The sequence below is a fragment of the Equus asinus genome, chromosome 14 (genome assembly GCF_041296235.1).
Source record: "Equus asinus isolate D_3611 breed Donkey chromosome 14, EquAss-T2T_v2, whole genome shotgun sequence".
Taxonomy (NCBI): Eukaryota; Metazoa; Chordata; class Mammalia; order Perissodactyla; family Equidae; genus Equus; species Equus asinus.
Window position 1 is genome coordinate 43338257 of NC_091803.1, and position 24744 is coordinate 43363000.

Sequence of the window (24744 nt, forward strand, 5' to 3'; positions counted from 1 at the left end):
TGGCTGACGAGTGGAGTAGGTCTGCGCCCAGGATCCAAACCTGCAAACTCCACTGAAGTGGAGTATGTGGAACTTTACACACTCAGTCATGGGGCCAGCCCCCTAGAAGGCTTTTTTTTTTAATGTGAGAGGTTACATTTTAAAACTAGCTGAGAAATTAAACAAGAATTCACACCAGAAAAAAATAAAAAGCTAGAGAGAATTCTGGGAAGTATTCTGAGAATACGTGATGATGACTTTAATCCCTAGTGTTTATATTAAATGAGAAAGTTCCTAAGCATCAAATAACACAATCTGAGGATTAGACATTTATAAATTAAAACCCAAAGGCGTGGTTGATTTATAGATGGAAAGGTACACACACAGTCCTGGTGTCAGAGGCTTTTTTAGGACCTAACCTGTGAGCCGTCCCACAGGATCTATGTATGGGTTTCATTCCTGCACTGGCCAACTTTAAGAAGTTTTCTCCTGGAACACCACCATATTTCTCCTATACGCAAGGTAGCACAGAGTCTACCAAAATACTTCTCAAGGTAACTCTAAGAAGTTGAATAGATGTGTCATAATTAATTACCTGAGAAAGTGCAGAACTCAAAGATACCCTCGAGAAGCAAGACCAAAACCCTATAGCAGATGTTGGATGCTTACCTTAGAGTCATTTATAATTTTAATAATCTCTTATGGTGCTCCATTAGAGCACCATACTGTATCCCCATACAGTATGCATGGTACACAGTAGGCAGTTGATAAGTAGTTGTCTAATAATTTATTAACTAATTAATTAAGAACAAGAACTTGGTGAGGCCAATCTCTTGGGATTCTTCTGGGAGGGCACTGGGGTTTAGTTGCCATCTTCTAACACGAGATGTTGTATTGAGTCTAGTGGGCGTGTCTCCAATGCTTCTACCTGCCTTCTTCATCCGCAGACATCAGCCTGCAAGCTCCCTTGGATGGCAATTACCCAATGGGTCATTTCTCCCAAACATGAGTCATAGGAAGACAGACTGGCCATTGTGGCTTCTCTATGGAAACTGAAACCAGGATCAAATTCGAGGAGAAAAATGGAAAACCTAGTCCATTCAGCTTTCTCTAAGACTGTTCACCACTTCATATTTTATTTATGATCTACATATCCCATAAACTATTGAAGTGCCTCTGTCCAAAGCCATTGCTGTGGCTTGTGGCAAAGGGAGGTCTGTGACCTGCAGGTGCCCCACAGAAAAGGGATAAGTGATGCATGGAGGGAGAAGGAGAGATGTAGGATCTGCCTGTGTACTCATTACAAGCAAAGGGGACCTGGACCAAGAGAAGAGTATAGGCAGCTAAGGTCAATGATTACATCAACCTCAACAACAGTAGCTACAGGTCACTAAACACAAGTCACAGGGTAGACCTTACTAAGTTGTCACCTTAGTATGGTTCTCCCTATTTCATCCTCTATCAATCCTACAAGTTAACCTTCACTTTCCTGTTATGGTAACTGTATCTGAAGAGATTAAGTCAGCTACCCAGGGTAGTGTGAAATAGAATAGTGAGGCAATCTTTTCTGCCCCGAAGTCCATGTCTTTATAGAACTGTAACAATCCTGCGGACTGTGTAGACACTAGCTTTCTAACTCATCACTCATTCTCACTTAAGGCTGGCAATCAATAGGGAGTTGGCTGGCTCAGTCTAGGGTTTTTCACTCATTCTTAGGGCCCTCCGTGGTCCCAGAGAAGCGCCCCCTGACACACTCCCCAGGAATGTTCTTGCACTAATATCCTAAGAAGTTTCGATTTAACTACATGAGAAAGAAGAAGATAGGGCCTCTCCATAGCCTATTTTCTATAGTTGCTAGGAGGGTCTTCAGAAAATATCAGGATGTGGAGGAGAAAACCAAATCAATAAAAGGAAATGGATGAATGTAAGGGCCTTCTTGGTGAGTCCTCCTGTACGACTATCTTGATGTTGGATTCCTCGAAGGGTCCTCCAAGGCTTCACAAAGGTAGCCACAGAGATCCTGTGGGATTTTTTATTTCAATCTCCCAGAAAAAAAAATATGGAAGCCATACATGGGCACAGAATGAATGATACATTTTGCTTGGGATTTTTGTAACTAAGTATATCCATCTTGGATACTTCACGAAGAACAGAGGTTTAGGTTGGCAGTTAGACATGTCTTCAACTGGGGACAGTGGGAAAAATAAATTCTTCCTTAATAAATGCAGTTTGCTAAGTAGAAAATATGGAGATTGCTGAGTGTGAGACAGAACAGGGCAATTTAGGAAATTATTGGACTTAAATGTGTCCTATACTTCTCTTCCTGGAAGCCGTCTCTAAACATCTAAGCTGGGCTAACAGTCCTTTCTTGGCGCTCACACGACACCGTACCTTATCGCTTACCATGCTTCCCACATTTATTGAAATTGTCAGCTTATGTGGCCCCCCCTGCCCCCAATTGGAAGAAACACCTCTGAAGGTACCATTTGCTTCAGCATCCTTAGTGTACAACAGTGCATGGAACACGATAGATGCTAGGTCAATGGGCATTAAGCTGAAGCAGACTGGAGTAAAGACGTTAGTCAAATCTAGAAATCTTTCCCCAAAGGACTTTGGAGAAAAAAGATTACAGGAAATCTGCAAGACCTCCTGGATCACCTGAATCCTGAGAATGTCACTTCCTGGAAACAAGAGTGGATTTCCAACCTCTTTGCTACTTGCTTCCACTCAACACAAGCTCAGGGCCCTCCTCTGGCCAGTCTCTGCTCTGGTCCTTTCCAAGTGAGCTGTACTCCTGTGGTCTCCTTTAGCCTAAGACAAATAATCCAGAGGAACAGGGAAACCTTCATTTAAGATGCTGGGTGCACGCTTTTTCATTTGGTGCCCATGCAGTCCAGCCAGTTGGTAATCCAGCCAAACACCTGGGCAAACTAGCTGCATTTTTGACCAGCACATTGTCCTCAGAGAACCTGAGGACATGGACACACACCCCTCCTCCTTCTCCCGTCTTGAGAATTTTATCTTACTACTAAGCGTGGTTTCAGAATTCCAGTCATAATATTGTCAGCAAAGAGGCACGATCCACTATTATAACCAAAATGATTCGGAATATCGCTGGAATATTAAAATTAAATCACGTCCGAAGCAGTCACAAACACACTGTTTCACCATTTGGAGATGGCGGGGGTCTCTCCCTGGTGAACGTGGCATTAATTAGTTATGCATGGTTATTCCCGGCAAAGAGCAAGTTCATTATAAGTTAGCAAATTTCAATTTTACAGCAGGTGTGTGATTCTGAGATTTTTACAAATTGTTCATGTGAGGATAAGCCATATAATTTTACTTTATTTTTTTCTGTTCAATATAGTAGTGAGATACTGAGGGTACAAAGACAGAAAAGCTACAATTACCATCCACTAACATGAGATAATGATTTTCAGACAAACTAATGTGGTATAAACATGCAATTTTGCATTTATGGCTTATGAATCTTGCTTTAGTAATTACATGAGCCTAGAGGGTAACTTGTTTTTTTTTTCCCCCTTCATAACTCATTATGTGACTGTGGGAATAACAAATCTTTATTTCTGCATTTCTGGATCTATAAAATGGGCTTAATACTGTGGGACTGGAGACAATGATCACAGTGTCAATGATTTCTCATATCGTATGATAGATATATAAGGCTTACGACATGCAGATGCATTATTTTGGAGGGTGGGAAGAATTTAGGGCCAATTCATCCTTGGTTTATTTTTATCCATCATATTTCCCGTAATTTTTTTTTTTTTGCTGTTGTCCCCTAAGAAGCTCAGAATTGACTCAAGTCTAATGATGACACAAGAAACGATGGACGTTTTCTTCTTTCTCTGCCTATATAATCCCTTTCTGATGATTTCATCTAGTTTCATTTCTTTATATTCTTAACTTTGTCTCATTACATTCGTTTTTGAAACACTTCAAATGCTTTCTTTGGAATGGGTGAGATACGAATAAATAATGAAAGAAGAGAGTTTCCCTTTGCCGTCAGCATAACAGAGAGATGATCTAGGCTAATTCAGGCTTTCTAAAAGATTTATAAACAACGGGGCTATAAAAAATGCATTTAACCCTTTTCACATAGTCCTGAATAGAGCTATATTCTCTCTACAGACCAGAAAGCCAGTCATTGGCCAGTGAAGCCTTGTGCCAGATTGTCGCGGGCACAGCTGAGATATCCTTAGAGCAGCACTGTTGACATTTGGGATCCGAGAACTCTGTGTTGGGGTGGGAGGAGGGGCTGTCCTGTGCAGTGTAGCTGTTTAGCAGCATCCCTGGCCTTTACCGACTAGATGCCATCACCCCTTCCTGCTCCTGTTGTGACAACCAAAAATGTCTCCAGACATTCCAAATGTCCCCTGAAGTCCATTGCCTTAGAGACATCCCTCTCTTCCTGACTCCAGGGATGCCAGAATGTTCTAGAAGGATCCCTAACAGGAAGGCAGAAAGGGTAGCATTTCAGGATTGCAGCCCACCCACACCAGTATCATTTCAAAAAATAATTTTGAGCATTCACCACCATTCCTTGATATTCACTTGGCAATGCCAAAGGCCATGCACAGTAAGACAGAACTGGCAACGGGGAACGAATCAATTTGCATTTTCCTTCAGAGGGGAAAGGAAGGCAAATGCCATTTTGGAAAATCCAACTAAAACGGTCTTAATTCCAATTTCATTGAACTTTAAGAGTTTGCATTTGACTCCACACCTAATTTTCTCTTCTCAGCCAAAGGTTCATAAACCTTGAAGCGCAAAGTGTCTTTGGGGTGGGGAACAAGACCACCTCAGCGAGTTTTATGTTTGAAAACCTCAGGTCCCTCCACGGACAGATTCAAGGGGCAAATGTGATCCAACCTCCTTAATAACCAGATGTTTGCAATCATCCGAAATACATCTTTGGCTGTAACCGTTTCTCTGTTCTCCAGCATTCAGTCTCAAAGAGAATTTACATAACAACATGTGACATGTAGAATGCTTAAAGGCACCAACCATGACAGGACAAATTACACTCATTTTTCAATACTCTTTGCAAGGTGCTCCACTGCAGGCGCGCGCCGGGCTGCATGCTGGGGAGGTTCTGGTGGGACAGTCAAGACCAGCATGCGCTCGCAGACAGGAGGGGACTGGTGCAGGGAGGCCCGCCCGGGAGGCTGCCCCGCTTACCCGCCGTAGGCCGGGATCGGGGGCGGCGGCGCCGCGGCCCGGAAGGTGTTGTACACGGTGCGGCCGCGGCCTCGCAGGTGCGCCCCTCGGTAGGCGGCCGCGGCGGTGGCAGCTGGATACGGGAAGCCTGGCACTACGGGACGAGAGGAGAGAGCAGAAAAAGGCTTTGAGACGCACGCCTGCCATTGAGGGAACCCCCGATTCAACCCTTCTCCCTGCTGGCCAAGGCTGGACACCTGCCCCAATGCTAGAGTCAAGGTTCTAAAGGTGGGCGGCAGGACGGAGGCCAAGGTCTGATTCCAGAGCATACGGGCTAGTTAAGACGGTGGTCCCTGTGCCCGAGAGAATATAGTAAATGACATTCACAAAGAATTCTTAGTAACAGGAGAAAAGCTCACTGCACAAACTTAAATTTCTAAAAAGGTGCATTGCAAGGTATATGTGCAGTGTGTTCCCAAACTGTCGTGTCTGTTATCTATCATCTACCTATCTGCAGACATACATATGCGCTCACATATCTATTGTGTCTAATATATATTTATATATGTGTCTGAGCACGCAGCATACTTACGTCTGTATGTATATACGTGTATATATACTGTGCATGTGTATACCTGCATGTGCGTGTTTAGATATGTGTATCTATGCATATTTATATTGCATGTGCTTGTACGTATGCATATAATTGTATATGCATATACACACATAGTTCTATGTTCATAGTTATCTGTGGGGCTGAACTGCATGACTAAGTGTTAGTTGTCTATTTATAGCTTTTCCCTATCTAGTTTTTATTTATTTTCCACATTTTCCTTTGTGTACATATATTGCTTGTTAAAAATCGTTAACCGTAGTACTGTGTTCCTACAGACACATATATACATCCTAAGCATACGAACCCCTCATGCTCCAGGAAACAAATCATTACCAACGTCCCATCAGCCTCTTAACTGTTGATACAGTTTTTAAAACACAGACAACAACCACAAACAGAAACAGAGAAGTTTGGGAACTCAACTCTGAAGAGGGTGTGGGCAGGGTTTTCTTCCCTGGGGGAAAATTCTCTGAGCAGGATGACTAGGTGAGGAGGCTAGAGGGAAATCAAGCCTGATGCTTGAGACGCCTGATAATGAATTCTGTTGCCTCTGCCTAGGACCTCCTTCTCTCATCACAGGCAGATCCTAACCCATGAAGCCTTCAGGAAACCGCTTCTGTCTTCCGGCTCCTTCCCCTCCTCCACATCTCACAGTGCTCTCACTACGCTGACCTTGCTCGTCTCATCCCACTAAGCAGCAGACAGTGTTGCCCAAACTGCATCCCAGGGAGGGGATGCTTGTCTGGGAAAACACATTTGGGAAACCGCTATCCCAAGAGATCTGAATTAACGACTCAGAAAGCCCCACCGTGAGGGAAGTGCTCTAACGTGGATAACCCAGCACACCCAAACTTCATTTTTCCAGCAACCCTTTATTTTGCAGAACACCCAACCTCTCATGGGGCCTGGGTTTGGAGAAGAGGCGAGCCAGTCATTTGTAAAGTTTTCTCTCTCCAATTAGTCTGCAAGCTCCTTGAGGCTCCCTCCATATCCCATTTGTCTTTGCATCTCCCTGTGCCTCCCCAAGTCAGCAGAAGACCCGCTTTTTCCACAGTAAGTTCTAAATATTGCACACTGGAATGAATGTAAGGATGGCTTAAACACCTGGACAAGGGCATGAAGTTGTGGGCTGTGGTCAGGCCAAATGTTTGACAGGCTATCCAGTAAACCTTCTCTCCTTGCTCCGTTTTCTTCTCTCATGTCGCTTACCCAGCAGGGGCTTTGAGGATTCCAAGAGAGAGGGAGACAGGTGGAATGAACCAGGGTGGGATGGGTTTCCTCCCCATCCACAGCCCTCCCTACCCTGCTCCATCTCTCTTGCGTTTCCATACAGTCTGTGTAATGACATACAAGGCTGGGAAGGACACAGAGTTTCTTTTGGCTTGATGTAAACATAAGGGTTCACGAAGGCGCTACAGTGAAAGCAGCTCTTTACCTTGGTTAACTCAGCACGCCCAAACTTCGCTCTTTATTTTGAGGAACACCTAACGTCTCGCAAGGTGTTGCATTTCATCTTGTGCTATAGTTGTCTTCACTCTACATCCAAACTGCCAAGATGGGCCTTTCCCCTCCCTTCCATCGCCTTCAGGAGTAGAAACCTCCACTCCATCTCTTTCCATTCCCCCCAGAGTCCTTGGACAGAGGATGTTTGTAGTTGCATGATGGGTGGTAAGGGAGGGCGGGAGGGACAGGGAGGGGGGTTTCCCACAGAAGCCCTTCCCAATTCTATACCACCTCATGGAATTGCATGGACCAGAATGTAACCCTTGAACCTGAAGTGACAGACTGCCTGGCTATCATCTGGAATTCTCCGTGTGTTCTTGAATGGCGAACAGCTAGACTTCATGGATTCCACCATCTCTTTCTCTCACGATGCCAGTAAAATGCTAGGATTTTAGAACCAATCTAGAATGGCTTTATCTTTCTATCTGTGTCTGAGGTAACCGTACAGGTTATTTTTAACCTTTTTAAAAATTGTTGTTAGAAACAAACCATTCAGCTGTACTTAACTCTTGGCTTGCTAGCCCTTAGCACCCATGTTTCCTGGCTGGTGTTTTCAACTAACGTGCTTGAAGTTGTAGAGAGGTGTGAATCTTCATGGAGAAAGTGGGTAAATCCTAATATCATAAGAGCCCAAAAGTAATGAGATAGGAGATATCCGTGTCAGGACCGGGGAGAAAATGAGTGAGCGTGGTTTTGACTCCACCTCTTTCTTGCCACAGTTCAAATATTAAGTTTTCATAGGAACGCCCTGGATTTTGAAATAAAGAAAATGAAAAATTCACAATCTGGCAGAGCAGCTGGCTGCCTGTGTGAGGAAACACGGTAATTATGCTGACCCATTCATTATCGCCGGCTACCGTGCAGAGTGAGCGAGACAAGATCCCTCACAGCGACAAGCAGGTTTTACAATAATTCTTGGAGGATTTAGATGTTGAGATATAACATGAAACAGAAGCTCAGCAGTAGAGCGAGGGGAGCTCAAGCTGCTGAAAGTGTAGAGCCAGGATTCCATTTTGAACCCCCTTTGCTACAGGGAGAAAACCTCCTTCCCGGGCAGGATAAGGTATTTAGAGGTCTTAATAGGAGGCTCTTTGGGCTCCTCCACGCAGGGCACAGTGGAGTTCTTATTTTGTTGAAAGAACGTGGGAAGGACCACAGACATCAACTTCTTGGGAGGCCCAGGACTCTTAGGCAAAACATGGAGATTCCCTAATTCATGCTTTGGACCAGAGGCTTCATGGAGAAAGTATGGGAGTCTCCTAGATGGATGGTTTGCTCAGCTATCTCTTTCTTGTTGCCAATCTAGAGCTGGCCAAGGGGTCTCTTTATGAAGTCTCCAGTTAGTCACCATGATGAATGAGCATTTCTTTTCACCTTCCTCCCTCCCTTTCTCCCTCCCTCCCTTTCTCCCTCCCTCCCTTTCTCCCTCCCTCCTTCCCTACTTCCTTCACACCATTACTCCTCTTCTGATCTCCTTCTGGAGAAGACTGCCATGAACCTCCCATGGTGTACTGGCAATTAAGTAGCTTGGGCCCCAGAAATGAAGAAGAAGGACTTTCGCTTTTGCTAGAATGCCAGCTCCATGAGAGCGGTGACCTCCATCTGTTCTGCTCACTGATATAGAAGAGTGCCTGGCACAGGCAGGTATCTGGTACATAACGTCATATGTGCGTGGAAACCCTTTGGTGATTAACCAATGCTAGTCTCCTTCTTTCTGAAGGAGTAGAAGCCCTTCTTCACCTTCCACCTTCCACAGCACTGTCCTCTATGCAAAGTGTCCTGCCCAGGATTTGCAAATAAACAGTATACAAATGATACAATTGGATCTCAGTCATGATCCTTATAAAAATAATTTCTACATCCATACTTATACTTGCTACATTGGCCCGGAAATAGCAACCAGACTTGGAATATGTGTGATTTCGTTAAAAAAAGGAGATGACTTGGATAAACGTGTTGGACTTGGAATTCTTGCGAACTCTCAATTCATTTAAATTCACTTTTATTGCTGCAGGGGTCAGAATTTGAAGATCAGTTTCTGGTTCTAGGGGAAAGCAGGACTCAAACATTCTCCCCAGACAGGGGGTATCTATCAAAAGACCTTCAGTCACATGGCTCCCTTCATATAGCCCCAGACAACGTTTTCTGGCAACCCAGCTAATCTCAGTCTCTGAATGCAATAAATGTGTGCAAGAAGAGACAAGTGGAAAATAACAATCTTTATAATCCCTAACTCGTCTGATTTGTCATTGTGCCTTTTGAGTTTCTCCCCTTCTCCATCAGAGGATTTTCCCCCCCTATGGCTGGTTTAAGACAGCCTGGCTCTCTTGCCACTAAGACAAATGGTCAATTTCAAGGGCAAAAAACCCACAATTGTTTGTTAAGCTTCCTTTAGACTCAAAGTGGGATGGAGGAAAATGATTTTTTTTACTTGCCTACCAGGTGCGCTGGCTTGTAGATGCTGGGACATGGTTAACTGCATTTTTGAAGCAACTAGGTGGATAGAAGATTCAGACACAGATTAAACAAAACCCAAATGGCTTTCTCCTTGAACCACACAGAAAGAAGATGTCTTAATAATGTGCTTACTTTGTGGCACGACACTTATCCTTTGTTGAGTGAAAGTTATCATGTCATCTATCAATGCCCCAGTCTAGGAGCTTGGATCCAGTAAGTGGGCAATAAATGTTTAATAAATCCAATGCAAAATGCCAAATGGAAACTTACAATGTCCTCTCCATTTCTGGAATGGAGTAAATCAATGTTAATAAAAGTCGTAAACCTGTCATCTTGTCTCATATTTGTAAATGCCTCTTTGTTAATTAAAGAACAATGTGAGAAAGAAAAGACACCAAATTATAGGCATTTCTGAACCTCAGCACTGGAGTTTGATTTTTTTCTAATTGAACTTCAAGTTCGTAAACATGTAAACAGACCATCATTGGAAAACAATGGAAAGTATTCAGGTTGCTTTGTGGATACAGTATAAATCTTTAGTTCTTGGCATGAGGGAGACAAGGGAGGGAAAAAAAACCATAGGTTCATTATACTGGAAAGGTTCCCTCTTAAGCCTTATCCAGCATGAATCAAAGTGAAAAATCTGGTATCATTGCAACGAAAATTGGATTTAGCTCATAAGCTAAAAATGAGTTTCTCTCGAAGAAAACAGGACGAGAGCTTTTGGAGCAAATACCAATTGCGCATCTTGTTGACACATCAGCATTGCCAGCCCACCCACTCCCAACCTTCAGCTAGATTTATACCCAGAGCCTATTTTGGGGGAGGTTAACGGAGTAACCATCTCAGTTCACGGGAATGAGGAGTTGTATACCGTGGAACTCAATGAAATGGAAACTTCAGAGATGTAACAAGAGGCAGGCTGTGACGTGCTCAAGAATCAAAGCAAATCAAGATTTTTAAACGGAAAATGTGTGGGTGTATCAAGCAGCCAAATGGGCCATTTACCAAAGTGTCAACTGCTTACTGCCTGTCTCCCCCTCCAAGACAAAGCCCCTACCTCCCACCTTCTCTGAGCTCTGCATTCAATGTATTTACAGTGACGAACGCGCGTTTTCCCCCTTCCGTCTCCTTTTTTACGAATATGGTGCTTACCTTCAGAAATAAACACAAATGAGATCATCTCACCAGCCTGGAAATCCCAAGAGAAGAAACACAAAACCAGGGGAAAATACTTGAGGGTTATAAACTGCATATTAAAGTTTTAGAGCTCTGGGAGAGATGGAAGAATAGCAGATGCAAAAGCCGACAGGGGGGCAGATTCAGCATCAAAGCCATAAAAATATACAACCGCTTTAATGGGCAATTATTCTTTGCATTCGTGCGCTGGCTTGAATTTGCATGAGGTTGCCAGATGCCCTGGAAAAGGTGTGCCATCAGAACGGATGAGGGGGCTCTCTCTTTCTCCTACTCCTCCTCCTTCTTTGCTCCATAATGCCACTTCCCCCTACTCTTTGAGCATTTGAAGACTGAGAGATGTTCATGCTAATTTGGGGTTGAATTGTTCTGTGAGTAATTTATGGTAGGAAATATTCACTTACACAATTCTGGGGGTGCAGACGCGCTTTCAACAGCAGGTTCATGGTTCTGCAGGATTCCCCTTGGGGGATCTCCCACTCCATGTGCTGGACCATAAATTAAGAGGTCGTATAATAGGTAACATACCCAGGCGAGATAAACAGCCAGCTATAGCTCAGTTTCAGAGGCAGAGCATTGTGTGATAAACATCACAATGGATTGTCCAAAAAAACAGAATTTTTTTCCAAGTGGCAAAAATGTTTGCTTATTTTTTCATAATGAATCTCAAAGGTACATCGAATAGGTTTGTAACACAGAAGTTACACACAATTAGGTCACTATCTTTAATTGACATTCAGTGGAAAATTTAACACGATGGAGCATATTTAGTTCTAGGTTAAAACAAAAGTGAAAAGCCTTCCAATTTTGTTAAAAATCAGTAATTTCAAAGTTTGGGAGAAAAAGGGGGTGTTCCATCCATTCAGTCATTCACGAAAAAACCAAAACGGTCACTTAATTTGTCGGAACCTCTGGTTCTCCTATTTACATATATTTATGCCTGAAACCCACATTTGGGATCGACTCTTGTTCCATTTTTAAATGCATGTTGATATTAAATACTGCTGTTTAGAAGTGAATAAATCTACACTTTGGACAAACAGTTCCTTACAGGACATCCTCATTTGAAATGCATTGAATAGGAAAACAAAAATTTCTAATTAATGTACAAGTCTAATCGCCATTCTCCACATGGAAGAGTAATTTTTCACTGTTCATTTGCTCGGTTTAATCTCAAAACTGACATAACAGAAACGCAATGTCCTATAAATCTCTGCTCATTTGTTTCTTTAATATTCATATTCCATTGAACTGCAGCTGCTTGTTGCTGCCGTCCATTACAACTTGCAAAAGTGTCGATAAAAATATTATGAAAGGCAAGATGTGTTTCTTCCCGGCTGCGCGTGCCATTTATTTGGGGGGAAAGACAATAAATGGCTCGTGGATTGTCCCCCCGGCCTGCTGCTTGGTGGCTGATTAGTGATTAATTACCTGGCAGCAAATTGACATGGCACGAGGAAATTGACACAGCCCTGATTAATTAACTTTTTATGGGCGGTAGTTACTCACAAAACATTGCGCACCATAATTGAATCTCTTTACATAACGTCATGGTACAAAAGTTTTAGTCGAATCCAAATTAGCCAGAAGTTTCTGGGCTGTTAGAGGTTTGATTAGGATGTGTCGAAGGAATTGGCAAGAACTTGAACTTGGAGAGAAATGCACGTTTTTGTAGGGAAAAAAGATGGTGACACTGTACTGGCTGGATTGCCCAAGCTGGATTTTTTTGACCTAAATCTTTGCTGGGTGAGGCTAAAATGCCTCATTCTCCTCCAGCCTCCTCTGGCTGCTGTTTCTCAGTTGCTTCTGCAGGTTATCTTTCCTTTGTTCAGTCTTAGAGACTGGTTGAGGTCTTAAGGAGGTTGAGTTGATTCCCTAATTCAAATCTTGGTTCCAACATCACCTCCTCCTCCCAGGGCCCTGCCTGTCAATCTCACTCCACTTCTCCTGACCTCACCACCGTCTCCATCATATCACTCCTTTTACTTTTCCTTCACTTATCAGTCTCTTACCACCTCATTTGATTGCAACTTCATTTTATATCTCTCTGTTGGGGTATCCTGAGGACTTTGTTTTGTGTCTCAAGCATCTAGAGGGTTACCCGATCAAGGTAATCCCTGAAATGTGTGTTGATTCTATTGTCAGATAAACTCACAATGCCCTGGTAGTTCAGTAACAGAGGAAAAATGGGTGATGGTCCTTGAACCTGTAAGAGGTGCTGAGATGTTTATGAAGGAAGCATATTCCAAGACTGATAAGTAAATGACAAACAGTAGAATATACTGGAGTATATGAGGAAGCCATTTGGGCTAACACTAATCTGGCCTGACCTTGTTTTTCCAAAAGGGGCTACGTGGCATGTTGAACATGGATTGTATATCTGCCTTGAATATTTACTATGTCCTAAAGACAAGAACAATGCCCTTAAAGATAAGGATGTAACTTCCCCCACCGGGCATCTCTCTCTAAACTAAGGATTAATTGCTGACCTGCTGCGCTAACCTTGGACCACCCACCTTGTGACCACTGACCTGCTGTGCTGGCAAAGTGATCTTGTGACTATTTTAAAAGGGACATTCCAATCATACGCGATACATGCTCTTTGACGGTGTATGACCACTCTGTACACTCCACTTCTTTGGAGTGCTCCATTCCTTTGTCAAAGAACTGTTCTGGGCTATATGGTCCTCAGGGTTGGCTCATAATAAACTCAACCCAATTTTGATTTATAGATTGGTTATGAATTATTTGCATCGACAAGAGAAAGTCTGGTTTAGTGAGGACATTAGTGACAAGGGACTCTGGACCTCACCTTCTAAAAGTCAGGAAGTGGTAACTGGAATAACGCAAGCAAAGACGTGATTACAGTGGTCAAAATTCCAACCTCCGTTACTCCATTATTGGATGGAGGAGATTCAACTGTATGATATAACAGCTACCATTTGCTAACACTTGCTAATCACCCAACCCACCAATTAACCCACTAACTCTTCACAAAACCACAAGAACCATGTATTATTGCTATATTCACCTTCCTGGGGAGGAAAGGAAGACACACAACAACTCAGAAACTCACCCAATGATCTGAACCCAAGCAGCGTGACATGAGAACCTACCCTCTTGTCTATTGCCCACCAAGGCAGCTAGGACGAAGTTATCCCACGGCAGCTCTGGGCAAAAACTTCTCCTTCCCCTCTCTCTATACTCCTCAGAGGCTCTCAGTTTTTATTTCCCTCCTATTGCCTTTACAAGCTGCTACATCATCTCCCTACATCCATAGCACATCCAAGAGAACCAGCCCCAATTCATCACGGACTGAGTTAATTTGCAGGGGAATCTGCTGACAAGCCTCCCTGAGACCTCAATATGCTCCTTGTTGGGGGCAGGGGGTAGAAGTGGAAGGGGGGGCACGTGCCATTTCTTCTCTTCTATATTTATGTTCTGAGATTTCAAGACACCTGGAAGGGCTTTGCTCCTTTTCTGCTAATTGGATACAGGCCATGGGGATCACTATTGATTTATGTTCCTGATAAGATTCCAAGGCAAGCTGTTTCCCTTCTCCACTGGGGTTTATCTCCACATCTGGACGTGAGCCAGGAGGGTGGTATACAATCCCAAAATGTTGGGGAAATGGACTCTTCCAGCGATGGGGACCTGGGTTACATTAGTCTGAGGTTACACACACAAACCTAATTACTGTCAAAGTAATGAGCTCCCGATGACTAAATTCAACTAGAAATTTTCTCTAAGATTTGGTGAAGAAGCTTTCATAAGATTTGGGAGTGTTGCGCTTTTTTCCATCTACTTGCAATTTGTTAATATTGTTATGAAATATCACTTGACTCGCAACTTGGTTAGAAATAAATCTCTCCTTCAGGAGGAAAAGAAATGAGTCATCTAGGAAAATAAAAATAAACTAAATGCAATGAACACACAGGGACTTATTCTGAACAGCAAGTCTGGTGTTCCTGAAGCAGAAATGTTTCCTAACTTACAAACAAATTCAAAAAACCGCAACAAAACCCACGCACAACGCTCACATACGTGAATGTGCTTTCACCGTTTAGGTCTTTGTGACTTTGAATGAGGATAGCAGCCTGGGGTTTTAACTAACTGCCAGGTTCTTCCTGTTTACCTCCTGAAGTTAGCTGCCATCTCCTTTCTTCCAGATTACAAATGGTCGGGTTAGTCCAACCGACATGGGGCGAATGCCATGGCTGCTGAATGAGCAGTGATATGCTTTCACTGTGCAGAAGACATATTTGTGATCTGTCTACTCACAGGTATTGACAATACCCCCCTGGGCAGGATTTTGGTAACATTTCATTCAGCAAAAGGAGAATGAATCTCAATCTCGGAGCGTTTAACTTGGCAGAACGGCAGAAGGCATTTGCAAAGGTGCTTTCCATAGTTGGAAGGAATGGTGAAGACAGACAAAGCTGTGAGATGTTGAGATCTATTTTAATTTGGACGAAGCGATTTGCCATAACCTATTGGTTTGACAAAACCTGTACCGGTATCAATTTAGCTTTTTGCAGGCAGCCGTGGAAAAAAGCAAATAATTTATATAAATAATTACTTTATCGAGTGCATATACACAGTAAAGGTTCAATTGTTAAATCATTCATGATCTAGCTAACAGCTGGCTGAAACAGCAAGCTCGGTGAATTGCCTCTCTAGGTAGGAAACAGGGCAAGTGTGATAAATTAGCTTCCTTATGCTGCACTGGATTTCCCAGGGTTCTCTAGGGCTGCTGCAACTTCTGAACATGAGGCCCTTAGAGGGGGTTGGCGGTGGCTCATGGGGTGGGGACATGATGCAAATGCCATCGTTCGTTTCACTTCCAGCCATCGCTGTGGGTCTATCTAGCTGCTCGGTCCCCTTGGAGGCCATCTGATTTTGAGAGTCAGCTTCCAGACTTGAAAAACTGAGTCTTGATCCTTTGAGCAACACCCCAATCAAACTTGGGTGCCATCTGGACCTGCCTCATATCTGAGCTGGAGCCCTCCTGAAACCCCAAAAGAACAGACTGAAAGAGAACCATTCAGAAATAGTCCAACTGTCCAGTCACTAGACTAATATAAACCTTCCAAACCAGCTTCTTTGATGAACTTTCAAAAGGACCTGGAGAAGATGGCTTCTAAGAAAGAAAGGAAAGGTACAGCCATCTGTTTGAGGAGCTACAATGCCTCATTTAATGCTCACAGGCAAGTAGGTATTCATGAATATGTTCATGGCGGAGGCTTGGCCAAGGTCGCGCCATGAGTGTACCACGGCAATTTAGATCCAGCTCTGCCTGAATCCAGCTCTTCTCACTAATCACTTGTTGCTCGAGGAGAATTTTGTAAAACCAATACGAGGGACTAGGATGTGCCAGCAAGAAATGATCTCTGGGAATTGTTTCTTAGATCCGTGTAACAATTACCAAGGGTGTGGATGATACATATCCTCGGGCAGGTGTGCCTATAGAGACGGTTCTTGTACGTTTATTTGATTTTACATAAAAAGCAATTAGGCATCAAGAGCCTACATTGCATGCAAACAAAGCCCACAGAGACGGATCTAAAATACGTGATGTCTTATTTGGTCCTGAAAACTGCATTTTGTTAACGTTCCCCCCCCAAGTTCTACAGTAGCAATAAAATAGCTTTTGGTGTGATCGTACTTTTATGTAAATAAAAACATGATTTAAGAAAATGGTGGTTTTGGAGTTCTTAGTGAAGTGAGTGTTTAAATTACCGTGTTTAAATGAACTATGACAGGCTCGTTTCACTCTTTTCCTTCCAATGGGAGGCAAGCTCGGCTTCCTTTCATTTACCTTTGCACTGCATGGGAAGATTTGCTTTTGAAGATAAAACAGGCAAGGGAAGAGGGGGCTGCCTCTGTGGTTGGACATGTTCCTACACAAGAAGCACCAAGAACCCCCACCCCAGGACTTGAATTGGATGAGTGTCATTGGATGTTCTTATTCCGCTAAGATCCTAAGATGCCGCTCCCAGCTCTGCAGTCTTGGAGAAAGCTCAGTTTGCAAAGCTTGGTCCCCTAGGAATGCACACTTGCTCCATTGCATCAAGCTGCCCTCCTTCCGTATTCTAGAGCTGGATTCAGCTGGATAGTCTTATCTTTGGCTCCTGCAAATTTCATGTTCAGAAATCTGAACTCAGAATATGTTTTTTTTCCATGTTTAAATCCACATTAGTTTGAAAAAGCAAATGAAGTGCAGATGAGTGCTTAAAAAGATAAACTCTTAAAATAAGCTTCTCAACCCACGGAAGGATTTCCCTCTCGCCCCTGCCAAGGGCCGGAGGAATGTGGGCATGGTCGAGGAGTTCAATGAGGGAGCTGCACATGGAAGTCTGTTGATCCTCTTGAAAAATGTGAGCATTAAAAAGAACTTTCTGTCAATGCTATCACAGGACTTGGGGTTCCCAGGGAATTTCCCCAGAAGAACTGCCTCGCTGCTTTTTAGAGGCATCTCATCTCAGCCTTGTTCTCTGGCTGTGTGCGTGCTGAATCCCAGGGCAACGTAGTTTATTGTTTTAATATCTGTCTGACACAAAGCAAACCATCCTCTGGTGACTCCTTATCTGTCATATGTATTTCTGTGAAAGAAATATCAAGACAAATAAGATGTTTGGGGGCACACCACGGGATGGTAGTTCTCGCAATTGGCAGCCTTTTGCAGAAGTGAGGCCCCCATCTGAAGAAGACAAAAGTCACCACTCGGCATTGAGATTAATAACCAAAGTGCTGGGAGAGCGAGATAGTCGCCTGAAATGTAGCTTCTTTGCAGATTCTCCCTTTAAAGGACTGAGGGTGTTCCACTAGTATATTTTTTTAATTTTCCTGAAATTGGTTAAAAAAAAAAGGGAACAAAACAGTAACAACAAAGTGGTCTATGATTGTGATTCAGCCACTGGAACCAGAGACATCGATGAAGGAGCTAAGCCAGTTGGAGCGGTAATGGCGGGGATTGAAAATTCACATAAACCTGTTCTGAAAGCTGGTGCCCAGGTGGAATAACTCAGTTAACAGAAGAGCTAGTAAAAACCTCTTACAGACCACCTGCTAACAAATCAGAGCTATGCTGGGCCATGGGACAGCAGGTCAGATAAAGCAAAGCAAAGCAATGGTGCTTCAGTGATGGAGAAAGAATGGGTCCTGGAGTTCATCAGTCAGTCATGGTGGCTGGACAGCTGCGCCCACCCGTGGACACTCACTGTTCATTAAGTCAGGCATGTGCTATGATTGAGGCGACAGGCAGAGGATGGCACACAGTCAAAATCTCTCCATCCACAGGTTCAACGAGGGAAATAGGATCTCAGAAGCCGAATGTGTCTATCTATAGTGCAGAATAATGGGGAGAGCAGTGGTATTGATTCACCTACCAAGAGGTATTCAAATGGCAGTGTTCACAGTCGGTATATCTTCTGTTGGGTATGGCCTCCCCAAAACCCCTATGAGTAAAGTGTTTGCAATTCTGAGACCTTAGCATTATATATCTCTCTGTTATCTGTCTCATCCACAAGAATGTAGGCACTATAGAGGCCAACTTGCGGATGTCTTGTTCATGGAGTATTTGCAGTGAACAGAATGGTACCTGGTATATGGAAAGAACTTAATAAAAACTGGTTGAATGACATAATGCATTTTCACCCCGCTCTCTCATCAAAGGACTGATAAAATGAGTAAAGAATGAATTATTTCAGGGGTGGTGACAGAGGGAACATAGGTCTGCTGTCACCATAACAGTGAGCCACAGACATGGGAAGAGTGAGGCGCTGATGTTTGGCTAGAAAGATCCAGTCTGGAGGGCCTTGCAGACCAGCATTGTTGGAATTGTGCAGGAGGAAACAGAAGCAGCCCGGGCAGAGGACAAGGATCCTGGGTAAGTCAATAAAGTCTCACCGCTTTTCCCAGGGAAACTGAGGCATGTCTTAGAGAAGGCCAGCAGCACCAAAACACAGCCTCGAAATCCAGATTTGTTTGTCAGTTGCTTACTGCGAGAGCAAAACTAAGTCAATCCATTCTATCTAGACTGAATTTGTGCATCTATTTATGTATCGATCTGAATTTCTGTATCTCAACCGAACTTATGTGTATATCTTACTTTAATATGTACCCGAAGAAGGGTAGTCTCTTCATGTGCCTGCCTTACATTGTTTTAAAATGTGATAAAAGGGTAGAAAATGCGAAAGCTACATGCAAGGGCTCACCAAAAAGAAGTCTCCTTTTTATCTGCACCCCCAGGTAGCCAGCTGCCCTGTGTCCTGCCCTTTTGAATGAGAATGAGGGCCTGACAAAGGATTTGGTGACCTATGGCCCTCTGGCTGAATCTGGCCTGAAAATTATTTTTGTAAATAAAGTTATATTGGAAGCACAGCCACCCCTATTCATTTATGTATTGTCTATGGCTACTTTCAAACTATAATGACAGAGTTGAGCAGTTGCAACAGAGACCAGACAGCCTGAAGGCTGGAAATATTTACTAGCTGGCCTTTTAAAGAACAATATTGCCAACCCCTGGCCAACAGATCAGATAGCGAAGGACTGCTTCTCCAGGAATCTTGGGATGGGAAGGAGAAGCAAAACCTTGGCTCGAAGGCGGGGGTTGGACAGCTGCTGAGAGGTTCCAGGTGACCACTCTCTGCTGAGACACTTCCAGGAACAGCGTAGATGGATGCTTCCATCTCTGGTGTGTAAATGTATAGACAGGGATGATGGAAGGCTTGGGATTCAGTTAATCTGGGCTCCAAGTTGATCCAGCTGGGTCACCTCCGACAAGTTCCTTAATTCCTCTAAGTCTAAAGTTTCTCATGTAAAAAGCAAGCGTAATAATCATCCCTATTTCATAGTTTTCTTGTGATGATTAAGTGAGAAAGTTCATGTGAAGGGCTTAGCAGAATGCCTGACATATGGTAGTTATTATTACTATCGTTGTTGTTGTTGTTATTGTTTTTATTATTTCAGGGCAGGAACTAAGGGTAAGGCCAGTTAGGCAATCACCTTGGGTGCAAACTTTAAGAAGAGGGGCACCAAAAACCCTGTAATCAAGATAAATCATATTTTAAGGCAATATTTTAAAAAGTTAAAATTATTATTAAAAAAATCTGTGATGAACAGACTATCAAAACTTAAAGAAAGAAGTGCTCTGCTGAGCCATATTAGATCCAGAAGCAAAAGAAAAATTAACATTCATCCTGTCTTTATAGGAATTTTTAATACGTTGATCACCATGAATTTTTTCCGTCAATTTCGATTCTCAAAAATATCGCGTTAAAATGTCATTTATACTGATGACTGAGTTTTTTGGAGCCTCTGTAAATTTTGTCTGAGGTGAGTCCCTCACTTGCCTCAGCTTCATCCAAGCATTGATTATTATTCTGTTAAGCAATCCTTCCAGAAAATATAAGAAAAAGTCTTCTCCGAGGGCACCGCAAAGCCCCGAGTTACTGGAAAGAGAGAGCGAAAGAAGACGCAGTTCTTTAAACGATGTGTCAGTAACACAATGACCTGTACGTGCACTTTCTATTAACTAAACTCATTCTACTGACGTTTTCTGTGTTTGGCAGAAGAAAGCAGAAGCCATAAATTAATTTAGGCTGTTCCTTCAATTATAGAAACCAATGGAAGATCCATCAATTACCTAAAAGTAGAACAATGCAGGCCTGATTTATGTATGTTTCTGCCACTTAAATCATTGTTTTATGAATTCCACACAATTACTTCCATAAAATCTGCCATCAATACATCAATTAAAACTATGCCACTACCACTTGCCCTTGAGTTCCATAAAAGGGAATAAACAAGGAGATGATTTTGCATTTTGTTAACATTTAGGTTCCTAAGCATTTGCCTGTGATAGATTTTTTTTTTCCCTGTTGTCAGGGGTGAAAATTTTAGGGGGAATGAACAGTCATCTTCCTTTTAATTTAGTATTTGTCTTCACATAGATCAGAAATTCAGCTGTGGCATCCATGTAACTGTTTTTATATTTGTTTGCATTGATAAGTGTATGGAAACACACAGAAATTTCCGCTGGAAAATGCTTTTCTAGCCTTTGATGAATAACACTGGCACCTCTGTGTCAAGGTACTTGCTGTGGACAGAATTGTGTCCCCCAGCCCCCAATTAATCTGTGATGCCCTACTGTCCAATGGGATGGTATTTAGAGATGGCGCCTTTGGGAGGTGACCAGGTTAAGATGAGGTTATGAGGGTGGGGTCCTCACAACGGGATTAGTGCCTTTATAGTGTCATGTGAGGACACTATATGTTGCCATGTGAGAACACAGTAAGAAGGCAACCGTCTATGAACCAGGAAGAGGGCTCTCGCCAGAACTCACCAAGCTGGCACCCTGATCTCAGTAACAAAAGAAAAGACAGATATATTGGCCTATATAATTTAAAATGCATCCTAGAACGTAAGCAAAATCGAATGGCCAAAAGAGGAAATGTTTGCAACACTTCCGGTACTCACAGGTCAGTCTCTCTAACGATTAATTATCTCTCCATGTGAATTAAAAATAAGATGAGAAAAACTCAGAGGAGAGATGGGCAGATGTAGACTGGAAATTCACAAGAGGTAAAAGTCCAAATGACAATTAAATATGGGAAAGATGATGCTCTTCACAAGAGGAAAGCAAATTAAACGAGAGCAAACTGAGATACTATTTTTCATCCATCCAGTTTGTGAAATTAAAAAGAGCAAAATATGCAGGTGCTAGCAAGAACAATGGGATGGAAGCAACAATTCCATGTTTAGGAACATAGATGTGGGATGTGAAGGATTGGTGTGTCAGGGCATACACAAACATGCTTGCTGCAGCCTCTATGGTGGGCCATAAAAAGAAGTGGCTTGAATGAGTGTGGATAGAGAACGGTTTAATAAATTATGGACCATCAACACCATGGAACAGCATGAAGACATCAAAAAGGCTGAACGGGAGATAGCTACAATGTGTTAGTAAGTGAATCAAGGTATAGTCAATATGTGTAATGTGCACTTAATATGTATGTGTATACGCCCCTCTGTAAAATCAGACTGCTGACACTCTCCCATTGCATGTGTGTATGTCATTCTTTGCATTGTTATGGAGAAAATGGGGAAAGATACTTACTAGGGAGTCAAAAGTATTACTTTCAGGGTTTGTGTTTTTTGGATAGAGTGGAGATATTAATACACATTATTCCATATAATATGCGTGTGTATATGTGTGTATTTGTTTGCGTGCTTCCCTGATTATAGTGAGCACATGTTACTTTCATAATTTAAAAGTTATTCATAAAATTGTAAAGAAAACAAAATAAAGCTGATAGCATTTCCTTGCTTCTGGAAACATCTACTTTATATAGAAATAAAGATCAGTGATAGCTGGCTTTCTAATCCAAATTAAAGGTGGACTTTCCCATTCATGAAACCAATCATTTACCTCTTGATATTTCAACTCGTAAAAATGAAGGCAATGTTTTCATTTTGAAGAAAGGTGATAGGTTCTTTACCTTCCTATTTCCGCCTGGTCCTGATTTTGACATCAAGCCTTCACTGCAGACAGTAAACAGTGCGGACAATACAGCTGGTAGCTTTCCCCCAGACAGGACAGGAGGAGCCTCCAGACCACTGGGCCCAGGATTGAGTGGGCACTGAGCAGGCCCATCAGCCCTGCCCCCACTTTCACCAAATCTCTGTGTAAAGGGCTTGTATTGTTGGCTACTCCAAGCAAACACAATGTTAATGAATTAAAATTATTTGAAAATTAGTAAAGTTATTTTATGTAATTGGTTTAATTTACTTGATTAAAATTAATATTTTTATAATGAAAATATTAGGATTAAATGTTTTGCATTTGGTACAAGGTGATCTATTCAAATTCTTGGGGGTTTTGCTCTGACTTAATTTAAGTTAACAGAAAGCAGGTCCGTTTGACACTCTGGATGAGAGTGGTTTATTAGGACACGTAAGAGGATGTGTGATGTTCTGTGACACAACTTGAACTAGGGTTTCACCGCAGGATCAAGTTTGGGGGTGAGGAAGAAAGACTGGAGTCATCTGGGGTGACTGGGAGAATTGTGGCATTAGGTTTTATTGACACAGAGCCGTGAGTGAAAATCCTTCTCTTAATGATTTCATATCCTGGGTCATATTATTAGGATGATTCATATAAGAGAGGGGAAAAACCTATTATGCAAAAATGCATCTTAAAAAACAGATAACTTCAGTAGGAGTTATTTTCATTACAGACTAATTCCACAGGGTTCCTTTAAAAACCATCTCTCCTACTGCATTTAAGGGTGTTATTTACACATGATTAGCTCTTTGGCTAGGCAGAGGGGCAATTTAAGTGTAAAACATCCAAGGCCAGTTAAAGATCCGTGAAAAAAAAAAAATACAAACTCAGAAGTAATCACGGAAGTCAGTCGACACACAGGATCTAATTTACAAAAGTGTAATTTATACACACCTTTCTGCAGGAGCACAACTATTAGATAAAAATGAGAAACACATGCATGTTCAAGTCAAAAAACAGGTGTATCCTAAAAGATTGCTGAGAAGAAGGAAGCCTCAGCTTTTGGGAAGAAGGCAGGATTTTTAACGAAAAAGAGACAACACCATTCAGAGCTCAAAGATGAGACCTGTGGCTCTCAGTTATGTGTATGTCAGACCTGGAGTAAGGAAAAGAATCTTAGGTGACTGTGTGGGTATCCTCTGGGTGTGTATGTGTGTGCAAAAATGACCCTTTATGTGCTGGTTGAATTATTAATAATGGCATGCGACTTTGCACTAAAATATACATCTTCATCTGGAAGAAAAAAACCTAAGTGAATGTTACAAAGAAGCCAGCTCATTGCAAACAGCCTGGCCGAAAAACGCATTGCTGACTTTGAGAATTAAGGAGAAAGGAAACCTCAAGCAATGCATTTTAGGGAAGAATGGATGCTCCTTACCCTCAGCACCACTGCACAGCCTCAAGATGGAAATAATCTAAGGTCCCTCTGTCTACCCAAGTGGAGAAGGAGAGGTCTCAGAGTTGGAGGCCCTTATGAAATGCTCATTGAGCTTGTCAGTCTGAATAATGTTGTTTAAGGGATCTAGTAAGAAATTAGGGATACCAGTGGGAAACTAGTTTTGGTTTTGTTTTGTTAAGGGGAAGTAGGATTAGCTATTTGTTAATTGTTTTCTTTAAAACTACTGTATACAAGGACATTTATTTTCTGTGATATTTTTGAAAAATTGCTATCAACCTAAATACCCAACAATGAGGGGAACAGATTAAAATCTAATATCATTAAACAGTAGAATATTATGAAGCTGTTAACATATTTTCATAAAATGCACATGACAAAATAAGTGGAAATAGGATGAAAAATGTGTAGGTAATATGACTGATCATGCAATTTAAAAATGAAGCATGTTGGATACACATTATACAGTTTCTACAATTATTATAAATTTTTACTTTTAAACTCAGAGAAAAAAGTATAATTATAAAGTGATATTCCCTTTTTATATTTTCCATAATAAAATGGACTCTTTAAATCAGAGATCTGCACACTTTTTTCGTAAGAACCATCAGATCATCATCGACATTTTAGGCTTTGCGAGCCTCCTATGTCTCTATCACATATTAGTTTTTGTTTTTGTTTTGTTCTTATAATCCCTGGGAAAAGCTACAACCTGGTCTTAGCTCACAAGCCTTAGGAAAACAGGCTGTGGGCTCGATCTGGCCCTCAGGCTATAGTTTGCCGACTCCTGCTTTAAATTGTTCTGTTTCCTCTGTATGCTTCAGCTGTTTTAACATGGAGTATTTGTGA

At 42.2% G+C, this 24744-nt stretch overlaps 1 protein-coding gene across 50 annotated transcripts in view; it reads right to left on the minus strand.

Annotated features, from left to right (window-relative positions):
• The window catches only part of RBFOX1 (RNA binding fox-1 homolog 1), a 1969097-nt gene that overhangs the window by 55981 nt on the left and 1888372 nt on the right, over positions 1–24744 (minus strand). For all 50 annotated transcript variants that reach the window (XR_011494338.1, XR_011494337.1, XM_070484972.1 and 47 more), the window contains one exon: positions 5182–5314. Coding sequence is in view for 48 of the 50 variants with exons in the window: in XM_070484972.1 (XP_070341073.1) it covers positions 5182–5314 (133 nt within the window). In the remaining 2 variants the exon portion in view is untranslated. The remainder of the gene's footprint in view (positions 1–5181; positions 5315–24744) is intronic.